The sequence below is a fragment of the Cryptomeria japonica genome, chromosome 3, assembly GCF_030272615.1.
Source record: "Cryptomeria japonica chromosome 3, Sugi_1.0, whole genome shotgun sequence".
NCBI lineage: Eukaryota > Viridiplantae > Streptophyta > Pinopsida > Cupressales > Cupressaceae > Cryptomeria > Cryptomeria japonica.
In genome coordinates, this window is record NC_081407.1 from 699,830,327 (window position 1) to 699,853,408 (window position 23,082).

At 35.8% G+C, this 23,082-nt stretch overlaps 2 protein-coding genes and 1 long non-coding RNA gene across 4 annotated transcripts; 1 reads left to right on the top strand and 2 right to left on the bottom strand.

The window, feature by feature from the left end:
* Positions 1-11,455: 11,455 nt before the first annotated feature.
* LOC131067001 (probable glutathione S-transferase parC) lies at positions 11,456-12,577 on the bottom strand. Its single transcript, XM_058001910.2, has 2 exons — positions 12,134-12,577; positions 11,456-12,034 (listed from the first exon to the last, which is right to left on the bottom strand). Exons 1-2 carry the CDS (start codon positions 12,449-12,451, stop codon positions 11,666-11,668), a joined length of 687 nt encoding a protein of 228 aa, XP_057857893.2. The 5' UTR covers positions 12,452-12,577; the 3' UTR covers positions 11,456-11,665.
* A 2,900-nt stretch (positions 12,578-15,477) lies between these two features.
* Positions 15,478-21,676, top strand: LOC131067000 (uncharacterized). 2 transcript variants are annotated; one of them, XR_009111758.2, is made up of 5 exons: positions 15,478-15,773; positions 15,889-16,117; positions 16,623-16,676; positions 20,985-21,071; positions 21,459-21,676. It is a non-coding gene; the product is annotated as an uncharacterized LOC131067000 (long non-coding RNA). The 2 variants fall into 2 exon arrangements; XR_009111757.2 differs by lacking the exon at positions 16,623-16,676 and having other exon boundaries at positions 15,500-15,773.
* A 128-nt stretch (positions 21,677-21,804) lies between these two features.
* On the bottom strand, positions 21,805-23,042 carry LOC131066999 (probable glutathione S-transferase parC). The gene is made up of 2 exons (XM_058001909.2): positions 22,642-23,042; positions 21,805-22,543 (listed from the first exon to the last, which is right to left on the bottom strand). Exons 1-2 carry the CDS (start codon positions 22,957-22,959, stop codon positions 22,160-22,162), a joined length of 702 nt encoding a protein of 233 aa, XP_057857892.2. The 5' UTR covers positions 22,960-23,042; the 3' UTR covers positions 21,805-22,159.
* Between the last annotated feature and the right edge of the window lie 40 nt (positions 23,043-23,082).

Consider the following 23,082-nt stretch of genomic DNA (forward strand, 5'->3'; position numbering starts at 1 on the left):
AGGAATCATTTGAGACTTCTCATTCTCAATAAAAAACTCAAGTATAATAAGGTTAAGATCAAGGAATGGAATAATAACCACTTCAAGAATATTCATATGGAGAAATTAAGAATTAAGGCTGAACTGGCAGATTTAACCAACTCTATTACATCTTCAGGAATGACTGAGGAGCTATTCATCAAAGAAAATTCTCTCAAATCTGACCTAAATGAAATCCATAGATGTGAGGAAATCCACTAGCGGCAAAAATCAAGGGAGTTGTGGTTAAAGGAAGGAGATAAAAACACCAAATTCTTCCATCAGTGAGCCATTGCCAATCGAAATAGAAACAAAATATCGGAGATTATGAGATCGGATGGAGTCACTGTCAGGAATTACGAGGATATTGCGCAGGAAGTTGTAAGTTTCTTTGACTCTCTGTTGAATGGTGATCATCGAATCAATCATGAAGCAAGAGTCAGGATTCTGAACTCAATCCCATCCATCATTTCTGCTAATCAAAATACAGCTCTTTGTACCCCCATTTCTATTGATGAAGTAAGGAAAACCACCCTCCAGTTAAAACCAGATAAGACTCCTGGCCCAGATGGCTTCCCGGCTGCGTTCTTCCATCATTACTGGGTTATCATTGCACGAGATTTACACCTTGCTGTAGAAGAATCAAGAAAGAAGATGACTATGTTAGGGGCCATCAATCACACCTTTTTGACTCTAATTCCAAAGAAGCGGATCCCACAACAGATGAGTGACTTCAGGCCTATCTCTCTATGCAATATTGTATATAAGATTGTAACAAAGATCATAGCTAACAGATTGAAGCCCCTCCTTAAGCACATTATATAAGAGAAACAAAGCAGGTTTGCCCCTGGAAGATCCATTGTAGAAGGTATCATTGTTGCTCATGAAACACTCCACATAGCCAGGAAAACCAAGGACTCATATATGATGTTAAAACTGGACATCCTGAAAGCTTATGACATGGTGGACATGGATTTCTTATTTGATGTTCTCAATAAATTTGGCTTCTACAAGGAATGGCTCACTTGGGTCATGAGTTGCCTCTCTTCCCCCAAATTCTCTATTTTGGTCAATGGTTCATCCCACGGTTTCTTCTCTTCGACAAGAGGTATTAGACAAGGTGATCCATTATCACCCTTTATGTTTATCATAATGGTTGAAGCTTTAGGTTGATCCATAAGAGCTCTCTAGCAAGATGGTCGTTGGGTTGGAGTTAATGTGGCAACAGGGGTTGAAAAAATGACTCATCTTCAGTTTACTGATGACACCATTCTATTTGGATCGGCCTGTAGGCAGGAAGCTAGATCAATCAAAACTTGCCTTGATGATTACTGTTTGGCTTTTGGACAGAAAATCAACTGGCACAAATCTGAAGTGTTTTTTGTCAACACTCCGCTCAACTTGCAAACGGTATTATCAAGGATTCTCAATCTCAGAGTTACTAATTTCCCAAGGAAATTTCTTGGTACCCCGCTCTTCATTGGTAGTAATAGAGATCACTACTGGAAGCACCTCATTGATAAGTGCAAATCCAAGCTTGCAACTTGGAAAGGCAATTGGTTATCTTCTGTTGGGAAACTCACTATGATAAAGTCGGTCCTTTCAGCGCTACTGGTTTTTTCCATGGCTTGCCTACGATTACCGGTGGCAGTTGAAGATGAATTGATTTCTCTAATGAGAAATTTCCTTTGGAATGGGTCGGATGATAAAGGTAAATTTCCCCTGATAGCTTGGAAAAAGATCTGTCAACCAAAAATAGCAGGTGGTGCTGGTATTTGCCAAATATCAATTATGAATTTAGCAATGGGTGCTAAACTGGTTTGGTAAATCCATAGCAGCGGGAAGCAAAAAATGGGCAAGGCTCCTGGAACATAAATATCTGGACTCCCTAGAACCTAAGAGGATTCTGACTATCAACAACCCCCCCAGGGGTTCTACTATCTGGAACTTCATTTTGGACAGCAGGGAAATCATAAGCGATCGGGTTACCTGGGAGGTCAGGAATGGCAGGGATGCCTCCTTTTGGTTTGATTCTTGGTCGGGTGAAGCTACCCTATGTCACAACCCCTCTCTACATCCTGTTATGGAGGAAACCTGTCACCTCTGGGGGCATAACATCTGTGATTACGGTTATCCGATCCTAGAAAATGGTATTTCTAAATGGAAATGGAACTCCTTGGACGAGCTGGACTTGGATCAGTTTCAGAAGGACTTGTTTACTGACATTCTCAACAAAAGGATTATTTTCCCTTCCCCTGATAAGGATATTATTAGGTGGTGTGGCTCCTCTAATGGAAAATACAAGGTATGCTTTGGCTAGAAGTTGAAAGAAGCGTCTATTGACAAAAAAGACTGGCTTGTTAATCTATTTTGGCATCAACACCTCCTTCCCAAAGCAGGTTTCTTTGCCTGGTTGGCCTACCAGAGGAAAATCTTAACTCAAGAAAGGCTCCATTCAATGGGTATCAATGGACCCATTAGATGTCCTTTATGCCTAAATCAGGAAGACTGTAGATCATCTTCTTCTCCATTGCAAATTCTCCAGTCATTGTTGGTGGTATTTCATGGGAAAACTGAGATTATTTGGCCCCTTCCCAGCAGGGCTGGACAAATGGTTTTTGTAATGGCCTAAACTGGTAGGAAAGGCGATTTTTTCTGATTTGCTCTTCATCCTCCCATCACTTCTGATTTGGGAAATTTGGAAAGAAAGGAACCGCAGAATCTTCCAAGGTAAAGATATAGGCCCTCGGTCTCTTTGTGCGAAAATTAAGAACCACCTAACTGAGCTCCTGAATGTGGCGGCCCAATCCAAAATACTTAAGAAAAATTTATTCACAGACTGAGATTGTAAGATTAAGATAGCTCTTCCAAACCTACTCATCCCTCTGATTTTTAGTCTTGGCTCTCCAATGGATCAGACCAATCCAAGAGCGGGGGTGATTTGGAGCGCACTAGCGGTTGGGTGGAGCAAGGTAAACTTTGATGGTGCTTCTGTAGGCAATCCGAGCCAAAGTGGTATTGGTTGCATTCTGAGGGACTCTAATGGTCTCTATATAAAAGAAATCTCCAAAAAGATTGGAGTGGCTACTAATAATGAAGCGGAATTCAGAGCGGCATTAAGAGGTCTTCAACTAGGGAAGGAGCTTGGGGTGCAAAAAATTCATTTGGAGGGTGACTCATTAAATGTCATTAACACGATCCGCTACAATAGCACCCCTTGTTGGTGCCTTAACCAGTGGCTTCAACCGATCCTGGTGTTGCTTGCTACCTTTGATGAATTTTGGATTAGCCATATCTATAGAGAAGGCAATGGTGAAGCCGATAGACTTTCTAAATTGGCTATAACCATTAGTGACCCCCCCTGAAGATCCACCAATGATTTTTTCTGTTGGGACGATTGACATGCTCTCCTCACTCAGGTTGGGTCCTTTGAAATATGGAAGGAACCGGTGGGTCTCCTGATAGGTGCGCGATCCCCATTTCTATCTGTCCCCTCAAGTTGTGGAGAAAATCAATGCTCTACTCCTCAGTAGCCGTGATTCCCCCTCTCCACTTGTTGGTCTTGTTTTCGGTGGAAAGATCGACTGACTGTCTTGTTAACCGGTTAAGGTCTCCTCTTATCATCGTGATGTGACGCATTGCCGACACTATTGATTAGTGCCAACTTTTGGCTCGTGGCTATTAAATACAAGTGTACTTGAGTATCCATTTATGACTGTATCCTTTCAAGATTTGTTTATGATCACTTGATGCTTAAAGTCGATCGACATCAAGTTGAGGAGTTTTGGAGCAGATGGTTAGTCGGATACCGACATCTCACGCGTGTGGGCATTTATTGGAGCTGCAGGTGCAGGGTGTCGTATTCTTTGGTTCGATTTCTTTCTATTTAATAAAGGAATACCCCTTCTTTCCACCATATTTTGCTTTCCTCTCTTGGCAACTCGGTATGGAGACCCCAATCCTCCTCGAAGCTACTTGTCGATAGATGGCTTTCCTGGGCGAAATCACAGACATGCATCTACAAGAGGTCATTTTCTCTCGAAATTCAAATTTCTCTTTGAAACTACAATTATTTAGATACAAGATGACTAATGATATTACTATGTCTAACCACATAAGCAATTTGAGATCTCTTAATTAAACAACTAGCAAAAGTTGGTGTTGTGGTTCATAAAGAAGATAAAGCTAGTTTGTTGAATAGTTTACCTTCAAAATATAACAATGTTGTATTTATTCTTAGTCAGATGTTGTGATAGACTTTAGAAGATGTGATTTCAATGCTCTTAGTTGAAGAAAAGAGTGCAATTTAATAGATTTAAGAGAAGATGCTTAGCTCAAGCTTGCATTATACTAAAAAAATTGATGGGAAAGAAAATGTCAGGTACAAATGAAATTGAATGTTACTATTGCAAGAAATTATGTCATACTATAATTAATTGTAAAATTCATGCAAATGACCTTCTCAAAGGTAAAGTTGAAGAATTGGTGAATATAGTTATTGTTGGGGAACCACCAGATGTTGTTAGTGATGATGACATCATTGAAGATAAATAACTTGTTCTATTTTGAATAGGCCAATTTTGTGAAGATGGAAAGAATACAAAAGATTAGATAGGTTTTCAGTAGTCTGAGGTGCTAATGGATCAGAGAAACTATACCTCGTGGAGGTTATGGGATATACATGTGAGGATCGGTGTCCAATAGTTCAGGGGAGATCCAAAAATCTAGAAGTTTAGCATCCTAACTTTACAAGGGTGATGAGTCACTTCATGTGCAAATGGTATCCAATAGTGTTGGGAACTTGGATGATAGTTGCATGACTATACTAGCAGTTGGGAGCAACTTGCAGAAGTCTTACTAGACTATTAATTATTTTCAAAGAATAACTTTTGTATACACCTAAAAATGGTCTGAAGATAATTAATTAAATAAGCAATTATTTAATCAATCCCCCTTCCCAATTTAATTGAATTCATTAGCAATTTGATTAAATTCTCCCATTCATATACTTATTAATAAATCTAAGGATTTATATAATAGGTTCATTGCAATAGTCCCCTTTGATTCATTCCTTCTAATCCCCTAATTAATTAAATCAAATCAATTTATGAGTTGTTAAAAGTTAATTAGCCTTTTCCTATTATTTGAATTTCTAAATTTAAATTACCCACATGCCTCCTGACTTCTAACCACCTAACCTAACCATCCCCTAGCCTAACCATCCCCCTATCCTAACCCATTCCACCTAACCATGGGTTTACCTAACCCTATCCTATCTTGGACATTCTAGCCTCCTTATCCTAACCTCCCATGGTGTGGATATTCTCCCCTTGAGACACATGGCACTTTTACCACATGTCTCCCCCCTTGGACACTTGCCCTCTTATGAGCAAGGCTCCTTGACACTTGTCACCAACTACTATAATTTGATCTTTGATGTTGGATAACTAACAAGCACCAACTACTATAACTTGGATTGTGTATGGATAATTTAATATGATGAAAGTGATGTCAGACATATGTAGCATTTTGCACATGCATTAGATAGCCAGAGAAAGAGAATCTTGGTACATTCACAATAAATTAGGGCTTTTTTATCCCAATCTTGGTCATCATCATAGTCAAACCACTTGCTTTACAAGGAGATTTTCATTCCAAATCTAAAAGTGGTCTTAAATGTCTTGATAGAACTACGATTTCAACTTAATATTTTTCTCCTTTGCCAATTAAACCACTATCAAAATTTATCTTTTTAAAACCTAATAATTTTTTATATTAAATAAAAATCCAATAAGCCTAAAAGAGAAGAAAACATAATTATTTCTTAACAATTCCTTATTGTCTAATCAAACAACCCTTTCCTACATCCAACATGTCTAGAATTTGAACCATGTATATATTATTAGACAAGATAGATTAGAGGGTGGAATAAAGTGCTTAAATGCATGTCTCATTTTCTTCACATTTATGGGTGTTGGAAATATGTTGTCATTGATGTCAATGGTATGTTCAAGGTGTGACAGAGGTATGATGTCCAAAGTGTCAATAGATCAATGGGAATTATATGTAATTGCTTTTGAGATGATTTGTCTAAGCATTTGAGTTTTGGATTGGCAAGCTATGATGTATAGATCTCTTAATGTTATCATTATGGTCTGATTCAAGTCGTTCCTATTTAAATATATTATGTGATGATGTATGGAAGCATCTCCAATGAGGTTTGTTGCTAAAAATAATAATATGCATTTAGCTGCATTGTTAGAGTGTTGGGTTTCACATTCTATCGCAATTGAGTTATGGCCTACGGGTTGGAAGTGAAATAAGTATACACATGATGTTTCATATTTTAGAGTTTCATAAGACGAGCTTCAACAAATAGAAAGTTAGAAGTGACAATGTGTTCATCATGCTTATTGGCCAACTAGGTTGATGTTCTGTTGTGATGCACTAGAGGATTTTAGCATGTGATAGCTGGAAGTAGCAATAATTGTGCACTAAAGGCCAATGGAACATGTGCTAGGTAACACATAACATGTCCTTTCTTCTAGAGTAACATGTGGGCTTTTCGATCGAGCTCATTACATATTTGGTATAGGGTTTATTCTTGTAGTCAAATTATAGATGTAATAATATTGTTCTAGGTTGATATGTAAATGTAGTTGTAATTGTAACTCATAAATATAGTTGATCTAGTTTCACTCCTAGAGAGGTTCTTTAATGTATACAAATCTAGAAGATATAAATGTGCAATTATGTGGGTGATGTTATGTGAGTAGCATCTCAATCATTGTGTGTGGTTTTGGTTGAAGATCATATGTACTATGCGAGAATGTTCTAATATTGGTTATATCAGAAGGAAGCTAAGTATTCAACCTTGAAGGTTTGCTATTCACATCTCTTGTATTTTGGTGAAATTAATGTCTCACATGTTGAGTTGGTGCTCAAATATTGGATTTGAGGATTGGTGTCTCATGTAGGCTGGTGATTGTAAGTGTAATTAGGGATTGGTGTCGCTAATAGGTTGGTACCTACTTCATATTATAAATTCCTTATTATATTCCTACTTTTGTGAGGCTAGATTTGGGGAGTAGATCCAAGTAGCTATTCTCACTGTGATTTTTCCCATTTTGGATTTCCACGTAAGTCTGGTATTCTTTGTGTGGATGTGTATACGTGTTGATTAATTGCTTTATCATTCAAGAAAATTAGTAATTTTTTCTTTAATGATTGGGGTTCACATTTGGATAAGTTATTAATAATTATTGATGTTTAATCAAGTGGAAATTGACATAGAATAATTCACTCCCCCCTCAGTATATTGTGTACCCTTCAATTAGTATTAAAGCTAGGTTCCTTGGAAGAAGCCTAACAACTTGAGGTAAGGTGGGAGAGAGAGAGAGAGAGAGAGAGAGAGAGAGAGAGAGAGAGAGAGAGAGAGAGAGAGAGAGAGAGAGAGAGAGAGAGAGAGAGAGAGAGAGAGAGAGAGAGAGAGAGAGAGAGAGAGAGAGAGAGAGAGATGGAGTTAGGGTGAAGGAGATATTTTTTCCTTCACAAAAATGTGAGCATATTATAATGTGCTTGTGTTATTTTTTTCTTGTGTAATTTCAACTCTTAGGGTTGGATTTTCCTTGGGCATCAACCCAAGGGGTTAGAATTACAAATTTCAACGCCCAGAAACATATTTTTTTGTAAAATTTTAAAAATGATAGAATGTTGAGCTTGCTCTCAGTCAATTTTACATGTCTTTCAATGTTATGCTAAAAAATAACATGGTAACATTGAGCTCTCTCTTAGCTTTCTAACCATTTATTTTTTCTGCATTTCAATTATGTTAACGTTCTGATCTTTAATTTATTTTGCTAGCATCTTCATTTTTATTGAAAACCCACATATGATATTTTTGGTTCATTTTTTCCCATTCATCAAAATTTCGAAACAAATTACATTTTCAAAAACTACACTTTATTCTATACATAGCCATTTTTTAAATTTTTGACCAACTTCCAAAAAATTAGGGGGTCGCAAGCTTGATTTTTTAATTTCTAGGATGTGTCCACTGTAAGAAAGTTAAAGTAGTGGAACAACTTTCTACACTAATCTTGAGATGAGGATATTGCAAACTTTTGTAGATCTTTATAATAGACAAAAATTTAATATAAATAAACATATATAGCTCATGCATACCACGACATAGTGAATTTATATGGGGAAAACCTTTTAAGGAGAAAAACCCCACACTCTAAAAGCTACCAAATGTAATATTCAGAAATCAATAATAGATTACAATATACTAGCAAGAAAAATCCTCACAAGAGTATTACCAATGAAGATTTAGAGGAAACTCAATAGCATCACAATACACATCCATAATATGATGCCCTTATAAAATAGGCTTTCCTTCTAGGGCAAACACAACAAACAAAATATCCACCATGAGATCTATGGCCTAATGATAAATGGTCAAGATTTGCAATGACAAGTTATGCCCCCACTTGCAACCCCCCACACTCACATATTAATAGTAACTTTTTATTATTGCAAGGTCGAGACACCATTTTCCTAACATCTACTTTGAAAATTAGTAAAAAGTCATATATTCATTATAAAATTAGCGAAAAATCAATCAAAACTACATGATGTTAGATAATTTTTTATTGAAATGATTTTTGAAATATTAAAAAAGTTAACATTTTAGGGGCAACACACCAACTCTATTTCTATTTTTTGATTGAAACAAGAGAACTTTATTTGCTTCTCCTATTTAAACCCTTTAATCTTCACAATTAAAAAAAAATATTAATTTAGAAAAAAAAAAAGATTTAGAGCATTGTGACTCATGTTCTTGTCGTGTCTTCAAAAATTGAACATAACTATCTTCAGTTTCTCATCCAAGGCCAGTCCTTCCTGTTAGAAAAAAAATTGACCACTAAAGACACCCCCCTTTGGTTCCCCATTTCCATTCACATATCCAATAACATCCGCACTACTATGATTTTGGATATTGTTCCATAAGAAAATGTTAATGCAATATACCTTTACAAAACTACTATAGGAGATATTTCATAAAGCTGCATGTTTAAACTTTCCAATAAGTTAAGTTCTTCATTATAAGCTTTGATTTCTTCATTTATAATTATCCTACCTACAACTAGGTACCTAGGTGCCTTTTTTCAAGGGCTAAGTTTTCTTTTTGCCTGTGAAAATTAAAACAAAAAAAAATGAAAAAGAACTTGATGTCATCTCATAAAAATGTTTAAAAACATCTTTAAAAACATAAAAAAACTAAATTATATTTTAAGAGATATAATATTGTATTAAACATTTTTTAATAAAACTAAAAGTATAATCAATTATTTATTACTATATTAAAGAATAATTAAAAATTATTAGAAACAATTATTATAGGATAAATAATTGCCATCAATTCGGGTTAATCCGATTCAGCTCAGTGAGGAAGTCTCAACGTGGACCCCACTAGAATCAAGATGGATTAAGATTAATTTTGATGGAGTTGCGAAGGGTAATCCAGGTCCTTCAAGTGTGGGGTGCATTGCCAAGGAAAGCCAAGGCTTTGTAGTTGCTAAAGGAAAACAACGTTTACCACATGGGATGAATAATGAAGCAGAAGTGAAGGTAGCTTCAATAATTATTCAATTGGCCAAAAGAGTTGGGGTGTTGAAGTTACACCTAGAAGGGGATTCTCAACTCATTATCCATGCTATAATTCAAGGGGGATCACAATACTGAAAAATAGATCGAAAAATACAAGACATTAAGGAAAGACTTGCCTCGTTCTAAGATTTCAAAGTATTTCATGTTCGAAGGGAAAACAACATGGATGCAGATAGATGTGCAAATGAAGCCTTTGATCACCAAGTTGGAGATGTAGTTTTCGAGGTGATAAGACTATTGGTTTTAATTGTATAAAAAACTTGGGTTGAGTAGTTTTGAATTTCTATCCATTGGCCGACCAAAGGTGATGAGTTAATGCAACAATATTCAGACGATATTCAACGACAGTACAGGGGGGGGGGTGGCAGAGAATGAAATCCTAGCTCTATCTAAAGAATATATATTCAGTGTGCCTCAGACAGGGTGGTGATTGTAGTTGGCATGGTTGGCGGTTAAAGGCAGCAGTGTACCTTATGCCAGAGCATTTATGGTGACAAAGCTTGCCACACACTCCACCACCCTAGCTAGCAATATATCATCTACAATAAGGGAAATAAAATGGCTTAAACAACAAGCCAAAACTTGCTTTACTTGATTGATTTTCGACAAAGATCCAGACCTTGGCGCTTGAGGAGGTGGAAGAACAAAAAATGAAGAGCTTATTCCGCATAGAGATGGAGCCTAATTTCTCACTAAAGGTGATGAGACGAATGGTGGCCTTTTGGGGCCAAATCTCAGAAGAAAGACTCTCTAATGTCTTTTGATTTAAAGACCATGATTTCTTGACCCAAATCAATATTATGCTAGGGGAGGAATACTTAAAAGCACAATACAAGTATCGGTCGAATGTAGATATCGCCTCCATGTTCACGGCTTGGTGTTTTGAGCTGGTTGGCATACAAAAGGTGAGATGGATACTCACCGACAACATGAAGAAATAATGGCACAGAGGTCTGGAGAGCTTCCGGAAAGGGACGAAAGTGGATTTGTGTGCCCGAATAGGGTGTGGCTCCATTCGAGTGAATTTTGACCTTCTTTATGTCCATATCTCCTATGGAGTGCAGACAACAGTAAGGAGGTCCAAAGGGAGTTGGCGAAATGGGGCCCGAGAGACAATAAATTGGCAGAAGACAACTTTGGTTTGGGGTCTTCCTCCAAAAGGAAGAGAGGGCAACTGAGAGGCTCAAGGAAGAAACCACAAAGGCGTACTTTGTGGATCAAATTTCCTCCTGAAGACAATGATAACTTGGATGAATTTGCAGACCAGAAGGATGAAGATACAAACAACGAAGGTAGAGGCAAGGAACTAGAAACTAGAAATTACAAGTGGCTCTTAGTGTGCAATTTCAGTTTGTTTTTTTGGAATATGTATGTATAAGCTTTAGTACGATGGACAGTAAACTTGGTGGTAGTCGATACATGGTTTTTATATTTTGTTTCCAAATTTTTATTTCGAAGGACTGATTGGAGAAAGTTTTTGGTTGGAAAAACTTCGTGTAAATCATGTTTAGAAATCAATAGAAATCATCATTTATTGATCAAAAAGAAAAAATTGCTCAACAAAATCAATAATATTGTGTACCTAAAGTCAACCCCAAATTATTATTTCTTATTGATAAGTAGGTTACAACTTTAAGAAAACTAAATTAAATTATACTTTTAAAAATATAAGAAATAATAATATGGGATTCATAGGTAGTAGTGTTTGTATTCCTTTTGAGCAAAAACATCTTGCAGTGTGTTAATGTATGGTGGTATATATGTGTGATATCTCAAAATGAATTCGGATCATTTGTAATTCTACCAAGATTATCAAGATATAATTGTAATGTTTAGTGTTATTCATGATACAAAACGTATTGAATGCAAATTTGTTTAGAATAATCCATAGTTTAATCAAATGACTTAGAACTTATCTCTACTAGGGGAGTTCCTCCGATAACCTCGACGTGAAAAGGGGGCTAAACTCACGCTTCTACACTCCTCCTGGAAAGTGCTCTGAGATATAGCCTCGTAGCTTGATGGTGTAACTCAATAACCAGTCAGAATCAGGAACAGAAGCTATAACATTTGAATTTTCCCGCATGGCGGCCAGCCAGCGGTGCATACGACCGCACTGCTCCGCATCAGGGAATTTCAACTCTCCGAGAGTCTCAAAAGAGGCCATCCATGGAACCAGGGGCACCAGAGCAACATCCACCAAGCTCATCCTGCCGCCCATGAAAAAGGGGCCTTCGCCGATCATGCCCTTTTCCAGAGTCACAAACTGCTGCACAATATCTTTCCGTGCGGTTTCATGCTCTTCCCCGAATTTCTTCATCAACTTCAGCCCAGTTTCTATGAACTGTAAACCAAGATTGTAATCAAAGTAATTTTGGGGATTTTAGAACCCAATGAAGCAAAATACAGAGCAGGGAGAAGAAAGTAAAAGGGGGAAAATAACCTTATTGTTAATGTAATCGGCCCAGAATCGGGCAAGAGCTCTTTCGTAGGGCGATTGCGGGAGCAGAGAAGGATCTGGCCAGGCTTCCTGAATGTATTCGACGATGACCAGAGATTGAGAAATTGAGCTTCCATTGTGGAGAAGAACAGGGACCTGCTTGTATACAGGATTTGCTTTGAGGAGCAGCTCGCTTTTATTGGGGAATTTCTCCTCCACAACCTCAAATTTTACTCCCTTGTGATTGAGAGCAAGAGCGCAGCTCATTGCAAAGGGACTGGATCTTATGAGCAAGAGCTTCACCTGCTCTTCCGATGCCATGTTTCAGACAGAGCTTGTTTGTTTACCCCACTCCCACTTATGCTTCTATAGCCTTAGTCGTCAATGGATACCGTTCATTTTTTTTTAAATATCTCGTTCTTATCCACTCAGCCTACGCACATCTGCCTGTGACGAAAACTTTTGTAATTGATTATGCCTTCTTTGTGGTGATTGTGTTTTTTTAATCAAGTTTTTCAGAATATTCTGTGATCCATCATGGTTAGAAAATTCAGTAGTAGAAAGATAGATTGTTGCAGATTTAAGGAGATTATAAAGATTATGTGGTGGGGATGGGAAGGAGACAGAAGATGGCAAACAAGTTTAAAAATGTAAAAGTTATAAATAATAATATGTATAAATAATAAAAAAGAGGGTGATGGAGAAGATGGCACATCATTTGATGTGCCTCCTTTCAAAAACAATAAATTTAAAAATCTAAAAGTTATAAATAATATGTACAAATAATTGATGCTTAATTTAAGGAAGTAATTAAATTAAATAAAAAATTATAAATTATATATATATAAAAAGATTAAAATATGAATTTGATAATAATATATAAGATTTAATATCTTAGGAAGTTCAACAAGAAAAAGTACACTAATAAAATTGAATTAAATGTTGTTTTTTTTGTATTAAGTATCATTCGAGCATCTACGTTACAAACTTATTACATATTAGGACCAAGGGTCACAACTTAGAAATCCACTTTAAACAACCAATGGAAGACCAAGAGTCACAACTTAGAATTCTACATAAAGGTGTCCCTCATGGGAGTTGAACTTGGGTCTCCACATTGAGAACTCAATGCTTTAACCAACTAAGCTCAACCCCTTGGATTAATTAAATGTTGTTTAGAAAATAATAGTACTTAGAAACATTTGATGCTAAATACAGTATATGTTAATGCAAGTGTTATTAGTAAGTGTATTACATAGAATAAGACGTGGTTTAATGATGTTAGGAAGGAAGGAAGGAAAATTGACATAAGATATATAATGAGTGCCAAACTAATATAATTTAAGTGCTTTAGAGACAAGCAATAATAATATTGGAGATATTAAAATTAATATAAGACATAATTAAATTGCTAGATAATAAATAAACAAAACAAGAAGCTAATATATAATAATTACAACAAAAAATAATATATGAGGAATGATCAAGAATGTATAATATAATAACAAACAGTTAATGAACTAAAATAACATCAAATTATTAATAGAGGCTAGTAAGTTGCGAGAAGAAACACAAAATAGTAAACACGTAATAGAGAAGACAAAAAAAGAAGCAACAAAAGAAAAGAAAAGAAAATTAGATTTATAAGATGTTAGAAAAACAAAAAACAAAAAACAATTTAAAATTTATTCGTTAATCTTTTTAGAAGATCACCTAAATATTTGGATTGATCATAATTTCTTTGTTAACATTTTTTTATATAATAAATTTGTCCTATTGCAATGTACACCTAGTCAGAACATTTGCTTAATTCAAATAGAAAACTATACTAGAATGGATGTTTAAACTTAATCATTATTATTAATTTGTATCTTGTTTTTAGCTTATGTGATTTTGATATTTTAGCTAAGTTCTTTTGTGTTGTAAGATCATGGTAGAAAATCGTTTCTTCGTATCTAACATGATTGATATGCTCACGATCAAGCTAGCATTTGATTTATTTTAAAATGTATATTATGTTGTAGTAAATATTCATTTTTAGGATGATATGTGTTTGATCCCTTTTGAACAAAACTATCTTGTATTGTCATAATGCATGTTGGTGCATATGTGTGATGTCTTCAAATCAACTTTGACCATTTGTAACTCTTTTCAAGATTACCAAGATATAATTGCAAGTGTTTAGTGTTATTTGGGAATCTAAATAAATTGAATGCAAATTTGTCTAGAATGTCACGGTAATTTTCAATTATGTGCATGTAATTAATTAGGGATTTCATTGATGACAAATAATAACAACTATTCAATAGCAATTGTAATAAGAAATTTGTGTGGCTTTGCTTTGTAGTTAATGCCATTGATTTTATTTATTTGCAAGATGTGTAGATCATTAAATTTAGTGAACATAAGCTAGGCATATATCATAATAGGTAAGAGGCTTTCTTTATATTTGCACATTGGATATAGTTTTTATTATTTTGGCAACAAGATGAAAAAGGAAAAGTGATTCAAAAAATTCACTACTAGATATCATAGATGTAGTAATTACAAGTTACTAAATAAACATGTAGTTTGCAATCTTGATGCAATGTTACAAAATGATGACACATTCAAAGTCAAGTCGTTAATATACAATATAAGAAACTATATTTTCAACTAGTTATGTACAGTTCCAATACATTTCTATTCAATTGTGCAATAGAACTATTGACATATTTTGAAATTATCATGTAAAAGATTATCTACATATAATTTTCTCTTACAAATATGAACTTGTTACAAGTTACTAAAGAAACATGTAGTTCACAATCTTAATGCAATTTTACGAAATGATGACATTTTCAAAATAAAACCATTAATATACAATATAAGAAACCATCTTTTCAATCTGATATGTACACTTCCAATACACTTATATTGAATTGTGCAATAGCTTATCTTTAAAATTATCACACAAAAAGATGATCGACATGAAATTGACCCACAAACACAACGACTTACATAATTTTAGATGATATATATCTATATCAAATGTGACTATTTATAATATTAAATTATAAAATGCATAGAATATTTTGTATTTAATAAATAGTCAAATGACTTGGCATATAATTATGTTATCTCTTTTTATAAAAGGAATAAAAATACTTGCATTTCAACGGTATATCACATGATCCTTCATAATTCAAAAGCAAAAGAATGAGAGCATATAGAAGACAAACTTATTAGTTCCCGCTTCTTGCCGGCAGGCACTATAGCGGAGGGCTCTTACATTAACCGGTGATTAATGCGATGGCAATGGACCAATCAGAAACCATTGTTTCCAAATATTTTGCATTTGCTAGTATTCGCACACGTGAACTTGCGTATTTTTTAAACAAAATGTTTTAAGAAAATTGTTTGGCATTTAATGGTTGGCTTTGTTTACGGTGTGCAGAGGCTTGCCCGTTTCTCAATGAGAGAGAACACACGAGCCCAAAGGAAGTTGCAGGGGCCGCCAAAACAAATTTTTCTAGACCGCAGCTGGTAAAAACATGGCCGCAAAACAAAACCCACGGATTGAAGGCAACATTTGGCGAGATTGCATGCAGTATGGATTCGAGCTACACAGTTGCCGATTAGGATTCCTGTTTGCAAATGACAGGTGTGCTATGTCAGTTCCTGCCATGAATGGGTTTTAACATTGTTGCCTCTATTATACTTCATTTCAATCTTTCCTATGAAATGTGATGGGCTAATTGACCTTTAATTTCTTGCAGACTGCCACAGGAGCATAGACGGGTGGCGATTAGGGTTCTAGTTTTGCCATTATTAAATTTCAGAGGCTGCGGTTTTCTCAGTCATCATCTCGAGTCTGCTTCTCCACTCCCCCATGCCCTTCTTTCCAGATACTTTGGTGACCTCGGGCTTTCTCTGTGCATCTATTTCTCACGCACTTCCTTCAGTTCGAATCTGGGACTTTGCCCAAAACGTTGAGATAACACAGAGGTAAGATCATTAAGTTTAGTGGGATGACTATATCTCTATTTTGTTTTCTGAATGACTAAAATGAGTGCATGCATTATGGATAGTATATTCTTATTTGTTGGATATAAGCAGTGTGAAGTTTTAGCATCTTTTCTATTTTACATGTTTGGTGTTGCTAACCTGCGTGATTATGTAATCTAATATCATTTTTCTTGGAATCTACTATTATTTGGTTGATCTGCATCAATCATCTTTCAACATTAGTGGTTCAAGCAAGTGGGTTGCAATCTAAACATTGTTACCCTTGAGTTAATTAAACCCTTATTTTTTTAATTATTCTGTCAAGCGATTTGTAGATGTTAGAATTTTCATATAGGTATGCAGTGCTTATTACGTATCCTTCCTTTTCTTCGTCTGGTTGGATTGCATGCAATAGCTTTGTGCAGAGCATTGTAATATCTCTTTGAATACCAGACCATTTTATCAGATCTCTCAGGGTTCCTCATCTCGAATGCTTTTCTTTTAGATGATGGCACTGTTGTTGCAGAGGCTATGGCGATGTGTAATTATATAGCTCGAGGTAAGAAAAATACTTTTCTCTTTGCTACCAATTGCCATCACAGACGTTTGATGTGTAATTTTTCTTTATTGTTTATGGTGTAGATTGGGGATTGTAATGTTTGTGAACTTAACTTTAAATTCTTCCTCTTTGAATCAATTAGTGATTGTTAGTTATATATTTTTCCTGTTGGAAGGCCATGACTTTTGTTGACATGATTGATATTGCATATTGGTTGTTTATTAGATCATACAGAGTTTTTCTTGCATCGGGAACCTTGGGTTTAGATTTTTTTTCACTTTTTCATGGATAGTAAGGATTTTGTTCTTTGTTTTTTGTATGTTTTGGTGATTTTTCATCTTCCCATTTTGAAGGGAAAGAACAATTAGGCAATGGTCCTGGACTGGTCTGCTCTACTTTTTTCATCCGGTGCTATAGAGAATATTTTGTAGCAATTTACAGTAGAAAGGATTCTATTCAAGAGAAAAAAATTAGCTTTTTGCTACAGTTTTCCAGTGTTCTGCATTCAAAACTACAGTGTGCAGTACCAATAGAAAGAGTTCTACAGGTGAGGGAAACATCTAGTCCCCCTCTCATAGGATTAAACAAACATGAAAAATTGGAGCCAAAGTCCTCTTCACTTGGACCAAATCCTCTTAAGTATAATTAATGGGCTGACAAGCTTGTTTAGTTTCCCACGTGTACCTACAATTGCTTGTGTTGAAGTTTGTGATAGTATTTTAGGATGTCATTAAAAAATAAAAACAGAAAATGGTTGTTAAGATGTTAAAAAGCCTATAAAACAATTGCCCTATAAAATCCCTTCAAGCACAGTATAAGAGACTCCAATAATAGATCATTTGTCTTTACTCTTTACAGAGTGTGTGATCAAAGGCAATAACGCCATAAACTTTTTCAAGATAGTTCCTCGAAAGAAACTATCACACTATAAGATCCCTTCAAGCACAGTATAAGAGGCTCCAAATAATAGATCATTTGTCTTTAGAGTGTGTGTGATCAAAGGCAATAACAGACTAATCATATACCTAGAGAACAATATACTCTTAACAGATTCAAATGTGCTATGAAAAGAAGCAAATTAAAACATGAGAGAGTTCGAATATCATATAAGGGTTATCGACAAGAGAGATGATTCAAGAATAAAGAACAATGAGACACAATGCTAGAACTGAAGTTGCAAGATAAATTATGCAAATGTCAGATGTATGATGCCTTCATTCATTGAATAGAGTTATTTATTCTTAAATACCTTAAATAACAACCATGTTCAATTAATATGCGAATGTGGAAAATGAAGGTACATCATATCAGTAACAAGAAATGAACCAACAAATGCAACCCCTTGCATTCTGTTGGTTCATTTTCTCTGTTTTTTCTTTTTTGGAACTGCTACAAAACGGTTGCACAGAACAAGGATGAAATGTCAGTGTTGTGCAACGTATAAGGCAAGGAGTTAGAGCTTTGTGGAATGTCATGCGTTCTTTGGAAAAACCTGAAGATTATGGTGAAGATGGAATATGTCACAATCAAAGTGCCAGATTCTCCAAGATCACTGTGAATTGTTTTTGACCCCCTCTCTTTTTAATTTTAACTGATTTCAAACCAAATATTCTATTTGAAAGAAGTTACGTCTACATACTTTTAAGTTTTATATATTTGCTTGATATATGTCAATTTTTTCTAATTTTGTACTCTAATGTTTTTGCTCAATTTCTTTTATCAAGAACATGTTTTATTTCAAACTTGTGTATTTCAATTGATATAAACACGGCTGCCATGGAAAAATCTATTAGTAAAGTGTTGTTACTATTTTCACTAATTATGAAAGAACTTTGTTTGTTCAATTATGTGAATTTGGTTTCCTTTGAGAATTGTATTTTATTTCTCTTCAGCTACCTACCGGTAGCTTATATTCTTTGTAAATTTGCCTTGTTCAATATTAAAAAAAAATCCCATAGCAGTCAAGTGAATTGGATTGTCAAATTTTGAAACTTGATTAAATTGGAATGGGGCTATAATATCTTTCAATGAATAATATAAATAGAACAATAAATAAAACCATAGCTATTCCTATGGGCCTTGCTGACATCAAGACACAAATTTCACAGTTTCCATCCAAAGCTTCCTCCATATGCTACTCTTATAGTTTTTTTGGTATCCTTTTGTGACTGGCCTCTTAATCCTTGCCTGTACATCCCCTCCAGACCCGTAGTAATTAATTTCCTAATATCTCAAAAACCATTGTCTCTAAGGTTACAGTGTTTCAGAGTTTGTAATGTTGCAGGGTATATACAAAGTGGTATTTCTGGAAAGGCTTCTGAAACTTCCAAACAAATGTTGATAGCTGGAGTAAAGTCCTCTCTACGACCCTTAACCTGTATCTTTCTGCCTATGCAAATACCAGAGCTTTGGAACAGGGTATGGGCATCCATCAAAGCATAAGATAGGGAGCTTTTATCAGATATTGCAATTAGACATGTACACAAAATGTGGAATCATATACAAGATATGTGAACTGTTTGTCAGAATGCCTCAAAGAAATGTGCAGTCTTAGACTACTATGACTACAGGATGCGTGCAAAAATAGAATTATTAAGAAGGCTTAAGGATTTAGAAACTCTCAAGGAAATGCAAATAGTAGGCATAAAGCCATGTTATTTGCCAAGTGTCCTCCCAACACACAAATGTGGTTGGCGGGTATCCAACCAAACTACAAAAATTATGGATTTGCTGAAAAGTCTTTAGAAACTTTCAAACAAATGCAAATGGTAATTGTAATGCCGAACTCCACAATCTTTTTCCTTCCTCCACAGTGACTCTTGGCTGCTTCTATCCTTCATACAGTACAATCCTTGTTCTTCCCCACAAGGAATGGCATAGCGAAGGCTTGCCTATCCCCTCATGTGGCCAACATGCCTTTGCATTATCTCATCTTTGTCTCCTCCTTTTCTTCGAACCAGTCAATCTGCACTTCTTTTCCCCTCGTCCTTCCAATTTTCTAAATGGAAATGGGTGCAATATTATGCTTTATTAATGGCATGGACATCCCTTTCATTCCTAGCACCATGCCTTCTATTTTTCTTTTATTGAATAAATGAATAAGGTATTAATAAGTTGTTATGTCTATACCGGAAAGAGGTAACTAAGGAGATAGGGCCATGGTCTTCATGCCTATACCAGAAGTTTACCGGACAAGGGTTTAAGATTAAAGCTAAGTTTCGTTTAAGATCGGAAAGTAAGGAGTTCAAGTAGAACCTAGGGTTTAGGGTTTATGACTAGAAAATGCATTGGCTTTTCCAGAGTTCAATAAAGTCTTCTATGTCGGACATTATTGCAATGGCTTTTGAACGGTAGTAAATGGCTTAATAAGCAAAGAGTTATTTCAACAACCAAAAATAGTAGAAGAGAATTTTATAGGGTGAAAATTTTGATTACCGAGGCTCCCTATTTGATGTCCCCAACTTCGACAAAGTCTTTTGCGTGGAGTATGATTTCAGTGGCATTCATGACACTCTAATTGATTTACTACAGGAGAGATATTTTCAGCAAGCAGAGCCAGCCGAAAAGACTTCAAAAATGCTTAAAATTTTCATTACTGAGCATCCTTTTAGGCCTTTTCAAATTTTGATAAAGTGTTGCATATGGAATGTGATGCTTCAGGATCAATGACTGGAGGAGTATCAAGCCAAGATGGGAGGCCTTCCGTCAGGCTCTTACCAAATTTATGTTGGAAATTGGGGCGTGAATGCCTGCATTAGATTGTTCTCTGTAGTTTCTATTTGGTTTCATAGTTTCTAGTTTACATTTAGCAATTATTTTGTTTAGAATTTCCCTCAAACTCTTCAACATGACATAGTAAGTTTGCTATGGTTTAAAGGAAACAATCCTCTATTAATTTATTCTATTTAATGACAATGTTGTTTTTCAAGCATTGCTTATGAAAAGCTGCTCTGTTTTTGTAAAACGTGAGGGAGTATAAGATACCTGTCAAACTAGCAAGCAACCCTTTCAATAAAACACAAATAGAACAGACTATGCAACTATTTCATAAATTAGCTTTCGACCTAGAAATGGAACTAGGTGAGGAGCTGAAGTATTTTCTCTTGGTTTTAAATAATAGGTATATGTGCTTCCTGTACGATTGAGAGCAAATGAACTCATTTAGTAGAGCTAAGGAGCACCTGATAGGCCATTCAAGTTGCAAAAGCACATCTGCAAAATGTGTCGACTTCATCAATTCTTGTTTCTATTGTAGTCTATTAAAAAATTCAATTTCCTTCCTTTCTTAGATAAATCTATTGTGCGCAGGAGTCTTTTATTTGAGAAAAAGAAGGGAAAACATTCTCCCAGGCAATCTGCAAGACAACGCAAGAAGACGAAATGACACAAATGCAGGTATGGTTTCCTCAACTTTATTTAGGGCTTTTTCCCAAACAGTTCGCGTGCCCTATTTATGCTCCCATAGTTTGCATAGATATGGCAATTGCAACTACAACATTTGACAAAAATCCCATTTCCATTACATTTTGATGTATATCCATACCCTGTTCTATTTGAATGATATTGAGAGGTTGCCTCCTTGTTCTCTACTTTACCATCTAAAATTTTCCCTTTATTTTCTTAGTCTCCTCTGCCTTCAACTAAACAAAATTAATCTTGTTTGCTTATATTACCAGTTATGTAATCAAACTGTAATCAAAATATATTTTCCCTGTCATACTTATCATTGTTAATTGTCTTGTTGTCTGTTAAGCTAACTACCAAATTTAATGCACTATGCAGGTCTTTGAATGCAGAAGATGAAAACAATCACAAATCCTGCAGAGAAGCTCAGGACAGACATAAAAGTCTACAAAGAAATTGAATCAGAAAATGCAAATGAAATTAAACAGTTCACTACCATTATACTAGTTTTGTACATAGTCAACTGACAAACAATGCTCAGTACTGTTTTGTCAAGACATGCAATCAATCATTTCTTGCTTCGTTTTGTTGCTTAATTTTGTGACTTTACTTTGTTGTGAAATCAAAGCTATAAGAAATTGTTTTATGCTTTTATTTTTGGGTTCATTTCTTGCTTTGTTTTGCTCTTTAATTCCATGACTTTACTTTATTGTGAAATCAAAGCTATAAGAAATTGTTTATATTTTAAGTATTAGTAAACTACAAAGCAACCAGGTTCAAAATTACAAATCTAGATCAGTAAACACAAGCAACAAGCAATGACTCCCCGCAGGAACTTCGCTGCTTGCAGCTCTTGTTCAATATGTATCGATCGAATCAAATCCTGGTTTTCGAAACTGTTAACACAGAAATTGGTTCAACAAGAACAGAAATGTGTCCGCCATGACCAGAACTGAAACATCAAAACAAATTAAGCTTGAAACAAAACACCCTTTACAGTCTTACGTAGGCTACACTACAGTTCTTGTTTAAAATATGGCAGAAAGACGAAGAGGAAAAGGGCTATACTAAACCCAATTCTACACTCCTCCCTCCAACAATCCTCCTGGATGATGCTCTGAGATATATTGTCGTACATTGATGGTGCTATTCAATAGCCAGTCAGAGTCAGGAACAGAAGCTATAACATTTGGATTTTCCCGCATGGCAGCCAGCCAGCGGTGCATACGACCGCACTGCTGCGCATCGGGGAATTTCAAGTCTCCGAGAGCCTCAAAAGAGGCCATCCATGGAACCAGGGGCACCAGGGCAACATCTGCCAAGCTCATCCTGCTGCCCAAGAAAAAGGGGCCGTCGCCGATCATACCCTTTTCCAGAGTCTCAAACTGCTGTACAATATCTTTCCGCGCTGTTTCATGCTCTTCCCCGAATCTCTTCATCAATTTCAGCCCAGTTTCTAAGAACTGCAAAACAAGATTTCAATCAAAGTAATTGGGAGTTTCAGAGGCCGTTGAAGGAAAATACAGAGCAAGGAGAAAGAAAGGAAAAGGGGGAAAATAACCTTTTTGTTAATGTAATCGGCCCAGAATCGGGCAAGAGCCCTTTCGTAGGGCGTTTGTGGGAGCAGAGAAGGATCTGGCCAGGCTTCCTGAATGTATTCGAGTATGACCAGAGACTGAGAAATTGACCTTCCGTTGTGGTGAAGAACAGGGACCTGCTTGTATACAGGATTTGTTTGGAGGAGCAGCTCGCTTTTACTGCGCAAATTCTCCTCCACAACCTCGAATTTCACCCCCTTGTGATTCAGAGCAAGGGCGCAGCTCATTGCAAAGGGACTTGGTCTTATGAGCAAGAGCTTCACTTGATCTTCTGATGCCATGTTTCACACAAATCTTGTTTGTTTACCCACTCCCACTTATGCTTCTAATACCTAGCATTACTCGTCAACGCATCCCATTCATTATTATTAGCCGATATGCTTTGTTTTAAGTGGACTTGTTCC